This window comes from Gastrolobium bilobum, unplaced genomic scaffold, assembly GCF_033153095.1.
Source record: "Gastrolobium bilobum isolate Gb01-03AN ecotype WA unplaced genomic scaffold, APGP_CSIRO_Gbil_v1 utg27518, whole genome shotgun sequence".
NCBI lineage: Eukaryota > Viridiplantae > Streptophyta > Magnoliopsida > Fabales > Fabaceae > Gastrolobium > Gastrolobium bilobum.
Window position 1 is genome coordinate 20,132 of NW_026895280.1, and position 13,847 is coordinate 33,978.

Below are 13,847 nucleotides of genomic sequence, written 5' to 3' on the forward strand. Positions count from 1 at the left end.
GTATTATGTATTATCCAATACTACCTAATCATTATGTCCATTTTTATGCCGTGTTTGCATGAAAGATGTGCATTATTAGCAGAAGGTAATAACTATCATAGCCCCAAAGCCTTTGCTTGAGGCCCAAAGGGAAGGCTTCTTAATCCGTTGCTAGTTGTAAATGTTTGAAGTTTTCGATACGTGTGTTCTATTAATTAATTATATTTTAGTATTTTAAAATATTTGGGTTAATAATATTTTAATTCAGTTAATTATATGATTAAGTATATTTTGATGATCATGTTGTGTTATTGGGCTGATGATATCTAATTAGATTGGACTTAGTTGGGCTATAATGTAAGTTTTGGTGTAGCCCTTATTTTCATTATGGATGGATTCATTGGATAAACAATTTTGATATGAGATTTCTAACTAGATTCCCTCTCTAGCCTCTTCAGCACGGGATTTTTGACTCTATGTGCTGTCTATACTTCCATCGCAAAGGTTGCCAAGAACGATAGGTGATAGAAAGAAAAAGCCTAATATCAAGTTTATATTTTACTTCGATTTTGGGATGGCCTAACAAGATAGGCATATTTATATATTTGATTTTATTATTGTATGGTATTTTATAATGAGGGAGGATATTCTTACTACCAAAATTTTCTACTACTAATTTACTACTTATCTAATCACCATTGAATTAAAGAGAGATAATGATAAAAAAAATTTGAAAAAAGAGAAAATGCTGATCCAATGGTGATTAGATAGATAGTGAATTGATAGTAAAAAAATTTGGTAGTAACAATATCCTTCCTCTTTTATAATTATATATAAGATCCCGAATTTTTAGATCTTTTACAAAACAGCTGAGAACAAATCTATTCGGGACATTAAAAATTAATATCATAAGATTATTTCTTATTTGTTGAAAAAATATTTGATTATTTCTTCCCTAAAAAACATGATTCTCTAAAACCGAGCTACATTCTCTTGAGAAGTCAAAATTCACTATGTCAGAAACGTAAGAATTATAAGTTCAAAACACAAATTTAAACCAGAACTCGAATGTTTCTCATCCAATTGGATTATTTTTTTCCTCTGTTTCTCTCTTTCACAACATGAGAAAATCAATAAAATATAAATTATTAGGGATATAATCTTTCACTATTAGTTCTATAATATCATATCAATTCCAACTTAAAAAAAAAAAAGTAATCTCTCAAAAAAGAGAAATAATCTCCCAACAAATAGAAAATAATCTTCCCGTAAAGAGGAATAATCTCCCAATAAAGAAAAAATCATCTCCAGAAATTGATCTCCATCATTGGTTCTATGCTCTATTAATGAGATTAAATACATTTTTAATGACCTCCTTAAATTAGTCCATCATACATGAATAAGCTTATACATCAAATAAGCGAGAGACTTACCCAACATAAAATTACAAAAGTACTATCCTAATTAGTTAAAACTAATCCACAATTATCATTTCGTCTTGTTCGCTCTTAACCACAGAATTGTCTTCTTATCAGTGGACGGATTCGTTACTGCATTGAATAATATTACATACAAATACACCTCTTTATATATTTTTCATCTTAATTAATTTCACATTATTTATTTACACACCTGTCCTCAAATTTTATCGCGTACCTCAAACATAAAAAAGTTTGCACACATATGCAATAATGCAAGAAGCTTTCTGGTACTTCATTACAGTAAAGAAAACACTTTAATAGACGTCATTCTTTTTTGTCAGCTTGTAGCCCCCGCAAGAAGCAAGTTACCAAAAATTTAATAATACATCATGAAACACTGTGCCGCACCTAGAATTAGAACAAGCCTATAACAATGATTGACCTTCTTTCACCCAGAGCGATTGAGATCGATGAGCGAGCTGAAGCAATTATTTAAAATGGACTTCTGGATTCCCAAACACACCTCTCCTTGAGACGAGACAATTCAATTTTATATATATAGAGAGAGAGACCATAAATATGGTAAATGAATTCAGAGAATACCAAAATCATAACAAAAAAAATGACCTGTTTTATGATAATTAATATCATAACAACCCCGTTTATTTCGGGTGAAGTAAGTGACAGACTAATAAAAGGGGTTGCTAGACAAATCTAAATACAGAAAAGAATGTATAAGATATAACACTCCAAGTTGAAGACAAACCCAAATCACATCCACACAACTTACAAACACGTGGTATGTTATTTAGTCGAAGAATTCCCAGTTGAACTTGGGATGAACTGAATTATTGGTCCCTGAGCTGGATGTGGTTGTCGATGTGGAAGTGACTGGAATTAATGGAGGTAGAGAATCAAATGTCTCCCATTTTGTGGTAACCACTACTTCTGAAGCAGAATGCCTTGAGGGCTGTTGATGGTGTTGCGGCTGATTCTGAAATACTAGAGAATTCCCGGTTGAGTTCCTTGTTTGTTGTTGGTCTTGCTCCTGAATTGGAGATAATCTATGATGCCCATTTGACATGCTTTTTGGTTGCTCTTGAATTGGTGCGAGTCTTTGCACATTTGAATGCTTTTCTCGAGTTTTCTTTGGGGCATGACCACCATTAGTACTTGGCATAGAATTCTTAATTTTCAACACATCCAGAGTTTCAACATACTTTTGAACTCTCTTAACCTTCAAAATGATTCACTATCATCAGAACCCAGAATGTATGACCAATGAAATGAATTTGAGACAAAATCTAAGGCGCTATTTCAAAACAAGTTAACACCAGCACATGGGTAAAAAATTTACCTGAATTTTCCTCTGGAGTTTAACATCTCCATCAGCCATAACACCATCCAACTTAAGCATTTGATTCATCAATAGCTCAATCAAACTAAGCACATCTGTATCCGCAACTTTTCCACCTTTACTAATTATTGATTCAAGAACAGACACCTAACCAATTCCAATCACTAATCAGCACCCAACTACTCAAGCATTTAATAGTAAATACATTCAAAATCTAAGTGTACGGGGAAAAAAAAGGGTACCTGCCCTGCAAGCCTATCTACTTCCAAGCTGATTTCTGAGATAGATTTTGCAGCTCTCTCCATCTTTACATTCTTCCTCATTTCCAAGTACCTCTTCTCTTGACTAAGAGGGTCCTCCATCAGCACTATCTTGGATTTGTCTTTAACACCGACCATGTCAAGAAACGCCTTTGAATCCCTCTCCTTGTCTTTATAAAATAGCTTTTGGTCTTGGTGGTCTAACCCAGTTGGCCCAGACAGCATTTTCTTCAGTTCCCCTACAACCCCCAACCACAAAACAACAGTAAGAAAAAAAAAAATCAACAGATGAAAAAAAAAAAAAAATAACATAGAGAGAAAGAGAAGAATTTATTTTATTTTATTTTATTAAAAGTAGGGTTACCAAATGTAGCTTGAGAACTAATGTTGACTTCGTGGTAGGTTAACCCATATTTAACCCGAACTCTAATTGTCGGTGCCGGTACCGAGTTCCGATCCGAGTCAGCGGTTCGACGCTGAACCAGCATTCCTCCTGGTCTCATCTCCCAATCCATTGCCCGTGGCTCATTTCCCGCACCACCTGAGCTTCCATTCATAGCGGAAACCCCATTTTTCATGTTCCTCATCTTCATCATCTTCAATGTTTCTCTTTCACAATTCTGCAACAAAAAAGCTGTCTTGTGTGAATCCAAAACCAGAGAGAGAGAGAGAGAAAGAGAGGCTTAGATCTCTGATAACTTTGATCCTGTGACAGAAATCTCAACGACCCAATGGCCTTGTTATAGAAACCTTTGACCCCGGCATTCCATGAGTATAATCCCCACAGCCACGCGTAGAAAAAGAGAGACAAAAACAGAGAAAAAACCCAAAAAAAAAAAATAGCTTTTTAAGTTTCCAAGAGAGAGAAACTGAAAACTTCAACTTTCTTTTTTCCTTTTATAGAAGAATCAATGGCGTTTGGCTGAAGAAAAACTCCAACCCTTTCAAACTTAGTCTTCACGGCAACCGGGAAAAAGATCGCCGGCCAGTGACCGGAGCCGGAAAAGTTTTCACTTTGCGAAGCAAAAGACTAAGATGAACGGAGAAAAAAAAAAAAAAACAGAAGATGAACCTGCAAAATCTCAAAGCAGTGATCTTTGCAGATAATGTGAGAGAGTGATGAGAATTTTCTCGCGTAATCTGAGACAAAAAAACAAATGAACAAAAGAGAATCTGAAGCCGTGATTGTGAGGAGGTGAACGGGTAAATCAATGTGAAGTCAAAATCAAGAGAGAAAACAATTCGTTCCAATTATGAGGAATTGATTTTCTCTCTCTCTCTCTGTCTGTCTGTCTCTTGCAGCTCTGGAAGAATCGGTGAAGAAGAAAGAGAAAGTTGAAAAAAGAGAAAATCAAAATGAATATAAAAACGAGTGGCCAGCTAATTATGCTGGCGGCCTGTGACTTTGATTTTGATATATATTATGTTATATTAATTATCGAGGTAGGATATTATCAAATATTGCTATTATCAATTTAATATAATTATATATATATCAGTAATATATCAAACTTTTTTTTTCTCTTTTTTTAAAATTTTTCAGAGAGATTTTATGTTAGAAAATGGAATTTAAAGACTAAAAATGGTAGTAGATCGATAATAAGAACATTTGATATTAAGAATATCTTATCTTTTAATTATTAGTTAAAAAATTCATCATTTTTAATAATTGTCCATAAAATAACATCATATAATTAAACAACATGAATTATTACTTTATGGGAAATATTAGTCTCATGTGATAGGAGACAATAAGTCTCTCCTACACACTCAAAAAGACGTGGGACCCACTTCAAATTCTTTTTCTTTTTTTTCTATGCAATGGGACCCTCCTAAGTTTGTGAGTGTAACATGAGATATCTTATCTTATGTTACATAAGAAAATATAATCCCTTACTTTATTTATGTTTCTTATTACCAGATTTTTTTTAAATAAAATGAAAAAAAAATATAGAACTAGAAACGGAAAGGGAAGAGAACAAGGAAAGCCGCCAAAGGCAAATCATTCTTTTATCAAATGGTTAAAAAAACTTGAAGTGGAAATTTGGGTGTCTGAGAATGAGCATGTGTTTTGGTGCATCATGCTTTAGGCTAAAGATACTGAGTCTGCGGTTTTCGGTATGACACGTGTGTGTGTAGTGGTATTTTAGGAATTGCGGGATATGTTAATGATTGTGTTCGCTAATTACAGGTGCACGTAGCGAGTTAATGACAGTTATTTCTTATGAGGCAGCAGTTGAACCCTGAAGTTCTATCCCGCCACATTTCTCTTGAGGCTCACCTTGTTGCTCACACAGTCACACGTGTGCTTAATTCTACATTTTCTTCGTATAAATATTGATTTAAAATCGGAATATATTGTTCCAGCTTAATTACACAGTTGTCTTATACCAAGAGTTTCGATTAGTCGAATAGTCAATAAATCAGAGCAGAAATTTAAAAAAAAAAATGAAATATATAAATAAGGTGATAAAGTATAAAATATAAAATTTTAGTTAGCAATTTAGTCCACACAATCTGCGGCTTACATAGAATAATATTGAGTCAATGATTTACTAACCTACAACAATTTTAGCATGATATCTTGTTCCAAATTTGATTAACTTGTTGCAGGCTAATTTGAATGAGACAAGCTAACTGTATTAACACCTTTACAGTTAAATACTAGCTAGTCACGTATTTTTATCTTTAGTAAGTTTCAATTATATCTTAAATGGCATCAAATTTATCTTAAATGGCATAATTGTGGGGGGGGGATCCGGCAATTATATCTTTTATATATTTGTAATTTTCCTTTTGGTTAGGATCATTGGGTGAGAGATAGGAACAACTTTGTTGGGAAATTATTGTTTTCGCCATTAATAGTTTTCATTTCACTTACACAATTGGGTTGGTAATAATATGTATAAGTAGCAATACCTTTTATAACTTCGCTCAATCAGCAAAACTGAATAATATTGATTCAAAATTTGTGAATTTAACATTCAAAAAAAAATTGTGAATTTAATTTTAATTGTGATGATTTATTGATATGTTATTTGTAAGTTATAAATTCTTGTATACTTTTTTTCGCCTGTAGGGACCTTAATCTCCTTTCTCTCTTCACCTTAAACTATAAAAACAAAGGTGACATCTTCAAACATAATTTAATCAAACTATTACAAAATCTAACTTAGAAAAGATTACACAACCTTGTAAGTGTGAATATAATTAATTATACTAATGAAATATAAGTTTTGATTTTTGTTATGATCTGATAGATCGAGATGTTTAATTAGAGATTGGTATGTTAATATAAGATTTGTTTGTCCTCTCAGATACCTATGGGGAAGGTACCTTAAAGATCAATAGATCACTGTGCACAATAATACAAACGACATAGTCAAGGCGTGTGGTGTGTGCACAGTAATAAGCTAAGAGAGAGGGTTTTGGGGGGTGCACAGGAACAAGTTAAGAGAGAGAATTTTGAGCGTGTGTACATTATTGGTTTAACCCATTATTTATAGATGGATTACCTAACATGAGTGGACTTCTTGACTTCTTAAGAGTATTAGGGGTCTAATTGTTAATCAATTGCTGTCGTAATAGAATTAGTATAATTAATGAATATTTCCTTAATTTCCTCTTAGCCGTTACTCCTATTTGGACCTTCTAGAATGTGAGTAGGTCCATGACAACTTTCTTTTCTTTTTATTCATATTATATGAACTAAATTAAAAGAAAGAGGTCAAGTAGAAATGGGACATTTTTTGTGGTTTATAACTTTTTTACCATTTTGTTTGTTTTTTGAATTCTATTAACTACACTGCTAATTGGAAGAGATCCTTTTCCCCTTTTCCGTCCTGTTTATGATACAATTTATCTTTGAACTAGGTTTGTCGTTAAGTGCAATACATGAACATCATCAATGCTTTAGGTGAATTCTCGAAAAAAAAAAAATAAATAAATAAAAAATTCAATGCTTTAGGTGATTGTGAGCATGAAATTTTGGCTGTATAATGGAAACTGGAAAGGAACCTCCTTGGGTATGACCACTAGAATCTACATTTCTTATTTCTTGGAAACTAGGGACTCTACGTTTCGGCAAGTATTAATGTAGGATTTATCATCTATCATTTAATATGACCACAAAAAGTTTCCTACACACACAACATTTTGTGGGGCCCGCAGCAAAAAAAAAAAAAAAAAAAACTTTGGCACGCAAAACGAATCTCTATAACATAACACAATCACTTTTCCTACAACATAACTCTTATAAAACCCATTAATATATTATGTATAGGACCCACCAATTGGTGGTTTCAAAACCAAAGTTATAAGGGCAGGGCCCTAAGGACAAATAGACAAGTACTCTATGCCTCTCCCCCTCTCTCCATCTCGCTCTTCTTTCTTTTCTTTTCTTTTTTAAAAAAAAAACAATTTCTTCAATCATAACATCCAATAATATTTTCATTATAAATTTGCAAATGTACATTTATGTAGGACAAAGGGTTACAATGTCTAATAGAAACTAAACTTGGACTCAAATTATAGCATTCGATAGCAAAATTTAGTTTCTTTTTAAACGAATATAATATATAAATGCGTTGATGGGAGACTGATCTCACATACACAGTACGAGTTTCCTATTTAGAACTACAGTGACCAAGGTTTGGTTTAATATATGAATTCAAATTATCTCATTTTTATTTTCAATAAAACGATTATATCATTAAGGACCGTAAACTCTTTATGACTTATTATATCAACCTTTCCGTAAATTTTTATGAAAGGTGTGGTTTTTTTTTTGTTTTAAAATAATTTTTATTTAAAATTTTGCATAGAAATTTAAAAAATATTAAATATCAAAATATCATTTAAGTAAATGATCTTTTTATATTAATTATAATATTCTCTTTTATTTTACTTAATAAAAATATATAGATATAAAATTAAAATTTAATTTTTTTAATGTTAATAAAAATCATTATTTTTAATAAATTATTAAAACTTTTATTTTTTAGATTAGAAATTATGAAGTTACTTGTCTTTTTATTTTTATGCATATGTTTTGACATTCCCACTAAAATAATGAAAAATAATATGAATGAAGTGGTAAAATTGAATATTTAAAAATAAATAATTCAATTATATATGATAATAATATATTTGAATTAATACTATTATTTATTTTTTCAAATTTTATGAAAACCTTAAGTAATATTTATTTTAAAATAAAAAGGGTAGATATATATATATATATATATATATATATATATATATATATTAATAGACGAAAAGAATGTAATTTAAAATTATTAAATTAATACACACAAGAGACCAGAACTGAATTTTATGGTGAATAAAATTGGGCAAAACGAGAAAAAATGAAAATTTCTGACGACATCAGATGAAAAGAACTAACACGTGGCGTGCATCGAATGCATCAAGTACGGTACTAAAATCTAAGCAAAAAGCACAGACAACCTTTTTTTACCTTATACTCTCTTCAAACTTCAAAGTCTGACTCTCCATTACTCTCCACCGACACTTTGGCACGCCCGAGTTTCTCCGCACGTGACACTCGTTAGTCGTCCCACGTGAGAAGCTGCGTCTGTAGGTGGGATCCAGTGCTGACGCGTTACGAAGGAGGCGGTGCAACCTACAGTAGTTGTTGCATTTTGCTCGATTAAATAATTAACTCGGGAATTAAATTCTCTTTTATTAAGCAGCCATCTGAATCAGTTTATAAATATAAAATTGCTTCTTGAGGGATTGAGGCATGTTTGATTAGAGACAAAGTACCGACCAATTGGAATTTTAATTAAACAGTATTTGATCCATTTGTCCATTTAAATTTTTCATTACAGGTACCCAATCTTTTTTTTCTTATTATTCTCGAGTTGGTCACACACACAAATATATATATATATATATATAGGGTCAGGATCATTTTACACCAGTGTAAGTTACACTCTTAATCTTGTCCGTTGATCTCACTTATATCTAAGGGCTCTAATTTTTTAGTAACATGAGCCATTGGATACAAGTGGATCAATGATTAAGATTGAGTGTAAGACTTCTAACTCTTACACCGGTGTAAGAATATCCTGCCCCATATATATATATATATATATATATATAAGAAAATGATCTGTTTATAAATTTTTTTTTACAAATTACACTAAATATAATTAATCATACACTCTTGATTAAAGTATGATCGATCATATTTAGTGTAGTTTGTAAAAATTTATAAACAAAAAATTTATAAATATAATATTTTTCATATATATTTTTCTTTGATATCGATATAAAAACTATTTACATCACATATTAACCGTTAATTTACATGAAAAATATTTCGCCACAACTTAACTTTAGAGCCACAATTCTCAGCCATATATACCTACTCCCCACCCCAGTCTATCGCTCCACTTACTCCTATCCTATCACGATTGTCTGACTCTTAACTGTTAAGCCAACTCCTCCTATCTAGTAAATTAATAACTTCCGTGCTACAAATCAATAATAATTTGTCAAGGTAACTTTAGGTGAACTTATATATATATATATAACTTGTCGTTTCTCAAGCTGCTTGAAATAATGTTATCTTCAACTACTAAATCATAACCGTACAAAGATGGATCAACAGTGATAAAAGAATAAAGAGAAAAAAAAAAATCATAATCATTCAAAGATGAATCAATTAATATAAGAAAATAAATAAACAAAACGACGTAATTTTAGGGTGGCTAAAGAAAATCAAACATCTTAAAAAATATTTTTTCTTATATATATATTAATAGCCACGTGAACTTATATATTAATCTTGGATATTCCCACAAAACAATGGATCAGTATCAGTATTTTTTTGTTCCGGTGCATTCATTATCAGAATCTGTAATATTGTTGAGTTGGCATCTTCAAGTTGTTAAATTTTCAAGATTTTTTCACCCAATCATCCCTCATTAAATTTAAGAAGCTTATGAGTTCAGATGAGTGAAACGGTGCCAGAGAATCATTATAGTATCACCATTAGAAAGTTCTATGCAAAGCCTTCCTTTCTTTTAATTTATTTTTACATTTTTTTATAGTCTTTCGGTTTTTTATTTTGTTTTTAAAAAAAAAAATTGGCTTAATTTGGAGTTATAGTCCCGTACTTTCTGTTGTCTTAAGCTGGTTTGCTGCCTTTCTTTGAAGGTTGACTTCGTCAATTTCAATAATCCGATAGTAAGTTAAGGGTGTGTATTAGGCTAATTGTCCGCTAATGAATAGTAATACTTTTTTCATTAATATAATAAAATTATTTTGGACAAAAATATATTTTAATTTCTCAGAATCGGCTGTGTTATAAGAGAAAATTTGAAGCTATTTTCCAGGAAAAATAAAATTAAGATTACATTAGAATATCAAAGATTTATCAAATAGTGGTAGCTCAGTTGGCGCATGAAAGCAAGATTTATCAAATAGTGGTAGCTCAGTTGGCGCATGAAAGCAAAGTAAGTGGAGGTGAGAGCATGTGTTCGAATTTATCCAGTACCACCTTTGGGAGGAGTTTAAAGCTTTAATCTGAACCCGCCCCGAATCGAATTAGTTGCGAAGCAATGAACCGATTGAAATATTTCCAAAATCTTGGACCCACCCCGAATCGGATTAGTTAGAAGCAATGAACCGATTGGAATATTTTCAAAAAAAAAAATATCAAAGATTTATATTTGTTAAAGTAATAAGATTAATCTTTTCTCATTTTACATGAGAAAATTTTCTCATATTATACACACAATTAAAAGGTGGGTCTCATTTTTATTTTTTTATCTTCTCACTCAGTTATGAACCTCACTCATATATTATGTATGTAACATAAAAAAAAAATTCATATAAAATGAGAAAATTAATGGCCAAGATATAATTATAAGTATTCTGAGAATGATATATTACTTTGGAAGATTAGGATCATCTTTTTCCGTTCACACCAGCCCTGTTACAATTATTTGGCGGGACAAATTGTAAAGCGATTCTTTTGTAACATGCCATGAATGCAAGACGACATAACAAACTTATTAAACACAATCTCCTCTTCTAGGGCTACATTGTTACATGTATTATTCAATATTACAAATATCCAAGACCAAATAAAAAAATTACTTAATTAAACAGGTTTTATGCTACGCCCTCATTTAGATCATGATTTAACTCATTTTTATTAAATAAGATAAAAAAAAATACAATTGATTGCAGTTCATAGTAATATAAAAACTCTACAACTTTATATTATAAAGGATTCGGAAATACCTCAATCGTATAGTTGTAGATTATAGTACTGCACAAAATTCAAGTATTACATTGACATAGGAGGTGTACATATAAATGTATTAGATGTTTTAAGTTAGAATTTGTATTAAGAATATGAAGGAATAAAAGAAATTCATTTAGTGGTTGTTAAAATAGCAATTCGTCGAAGATTTTTGTTTCTATTTATTTGGAATTAAATTGGCCCACTACAAAAGTATATATGATGATCATATATAGAGTCAAATTATGTATATTTTTACAATATATTGAATTATTTAAATTTCCATTTAGTTCTATAAAATTATACTTAATTTTATTAATTCAACGCAATAACTTACATTGATAAATGACGTTTACAATAATAATTTTATATTAATATCTCTTAACACCTATACAAATAAATTCACAATACAGAAATATAAATAAGTTAAAGTAAATATGTTATTCCAAATGAAAGATTAAAAAATAGTAATTAAGGAAAAGTGAGAGGGAAAGAAGAAGTAAAGACAACTGTTTGTAAAATGACAACACTGATAGAGAAAATAAGTTAGGCAGAATGTTTGTGCAGCATTTTTCATATTATATTATGGGTTCATTTAATCTTACGTTACATGAGAGATCTTCTCTCATGTTGTAGAGATACATATGGTGGAGTCCGCCATTTAAAGAAAAATGAAAAAAAAAAAAAAAAAGTGTCACGATTTTCGATGAGTGTGTAGAAGATAAAACTACTCTTATGCATGTGCAGGCATGTGGGCGGAGCGGTCAAATGCAAAACCATATCGACATATAATTGAGGGAATTACAAGAACTCTGCAAACTGTTGTGCTCTGTGTATGCATCTTGGAAGGTAATTTCTAAATATCTTTTTGTTTTCTGATTCACAACAGTACGTAAAACTTGGAAGTTTATTAAATTGCTGTGTATCTCAACTATTATCAATTTCTACTGCAGCGTCACAAGCATGTATGCCGATCTCGAGTATGCTTTGACCGTTATGCCATCTAAAATATTTGGTGATGGAGGAATCGTGTGTGGCAATTTAATTGGTTGTCTAAGACTATAAATTATTTTATTACTTAAATCCTATCTAAGTAACGATTTTCGCAAGCTCCAACATGAAATCAATCTTCTCAAGTGGTTAAACAAATCAAAGAGTAACAGTAAACTCATAACAACATCCTTCTTTCATTTACAAAATGAAGAGTCAACTGGAATGAGTATGGAAAATACTCCCAAACAAGATGAAGATAATCTCAAAGATGAAATTTTTTTAGAATTAATCAATCAATAATTAAGAATTCAAAAATTCTGCATCCAATCAAACTTATTGTAGATAATTTTGACCTTGAAATTGAAGCTATTTTCGACACACATGCAGATTCAACTGCATTCAATAAGGTGTAATTCTTATAAAATATTTTGTAAGAACTTCTGAACGACTCAGTACTGCCAATGATTCTAAGCTACAAGTCAATTATAAATTTCCAAAAGTAATCATTGAAAATACAAATTGAAAGAGAAGATGAAAAGATAAAAGAAGAACTCGAAATACCTCATAGTTTCTCTCTCTAAATTCTATGAGAAGAGATATACTTACAACCTAAAAGTTTTACAATATCTTAACATCAAATCTTAACCATTAATTTCTGTTAATCTAACGGTTATAATTTATAAAGAATTAATAATTAATTAATAAATATGACCAAATAAATTATAATCGTTAAATTGACAAAAATCAATGGTTAAGATTTGGTGATAAGAGATTGTAAAACTTTTAAGTTGTATGTATATCCTCCCTCAAACCCTACCTCTCTCTATTTATATATATATATATATATAGAGAGAGAGAGAGAGAGAATTTTATAATTCTCAAATTACATGAGAATTGTAATCTTATGTTGTAGAGACAAAAAGTATGTGGGACCCATATGTTACAAAAAAATTATGTGTAGGACCCACGTCACACGAAAATCGAAGGGTGTAGAAAAATTTCAATTATGATGTTAAATGAAAATTATAAAACCCATATATATATATATGGGTAAAGTGTGTGTCATTTTAAAGGATGTAAAGTTATGTCATTTTAAGAGAGAGAAAGAGATAGATAAAGGAGGAGAGAGAGTTGACAAAAAAAAAATAAAGTGTGGGTCCTATCTCTTTGTGAGAGTGAAATAATATAAGTTGTGTCATTTAAAAGGATAAATACTTTTCCCTATATATATATATATATATATATATATATATATATATATATATATGTTGTAGGGGATAAATTTTTATGTGACCCATGTGGATCCATATAAGGAGAAGAGAGAGAAAGAGAAAATTGGATGCAATATATTTTATGTGTGTATAGAAGATAATATCTCTTATAACATGAGAAACAATAAATCCATATATAAAGAACAAAATAACGGATCAACTTAAAGAAAAAAAAAACAAAAGGACAACCACATAGCTAAGAACAGTTATGTGATTTATAATTTTTTAGTTATAATTTGAAATAGACCATTTTAGAGAGAGAGAAATCATTTTTAGAGAGAGAAAATATTT

General features: G+C 30.5%; 1 protein-coding gene across 2 annotated transcripts; it reads right to left on the minus strand.

Moving 5' to 3' along the window:
• Positions 1-1,969: 1,969 nt before the first annotated feature.
• Positions 1,970-4,384, minus strand: LOC133303892 (BAG family molecular chaperone regulator 1-like). Of its 2 annotated transcripts, XM_061503871.1 has the most exons (5): positions 3,382-4,384; positions 3,000-3,256; positions 2,758-2,904; positions 2,574-2,637; positions 1,970-2,441 (listed from the first exon to the last, which is right to left on the minus strand). In XM_061503871.1, exons 1-5 carry the CDS (start codon positions 3,611-3,613, stop codon positions 2,209-2,211), a joined length of 933 nt encoding a protein of 310 aa, XP_061359855.1. In that variant the 5' UTR covers positions 3,614-4,384; the 3' UTR covers positions 1,970-2,208. The 2 variants fall into 2 exon arrangements, with proteins under 2 accessions (XP_061359855.1, XP_061359848.1); XM_061503864.1 differs by having other exon boundaries at positions 1,970-2,637.
• Positions 4,385-13,847: the final 9,463 nt, after the last annotated feature.

Coding starts and splice junctions, on each gene's coding strand:
- LOC133303892 (XM_061503864.1), bottom strand. CDS start 3,613: ATGATGAAGATGAGGAACATGAAAAATGGGGTTTCCGCTATGAATGGA. Junction 3,257..3,381: donor TAGTTCTCAAGCTACATTTG/GTAACCCTACTT, acceptor TGGGGGTTGTAG/GGGAACTGAAGAAAATGCTG. Junction 2,905..2,999: donor TAGATAGGCTTGCAGGGCAG/GTACCCTTTTTT, acceptor GGAATTGGTTAG/GTGTCTGTTCTTGAATCAAT.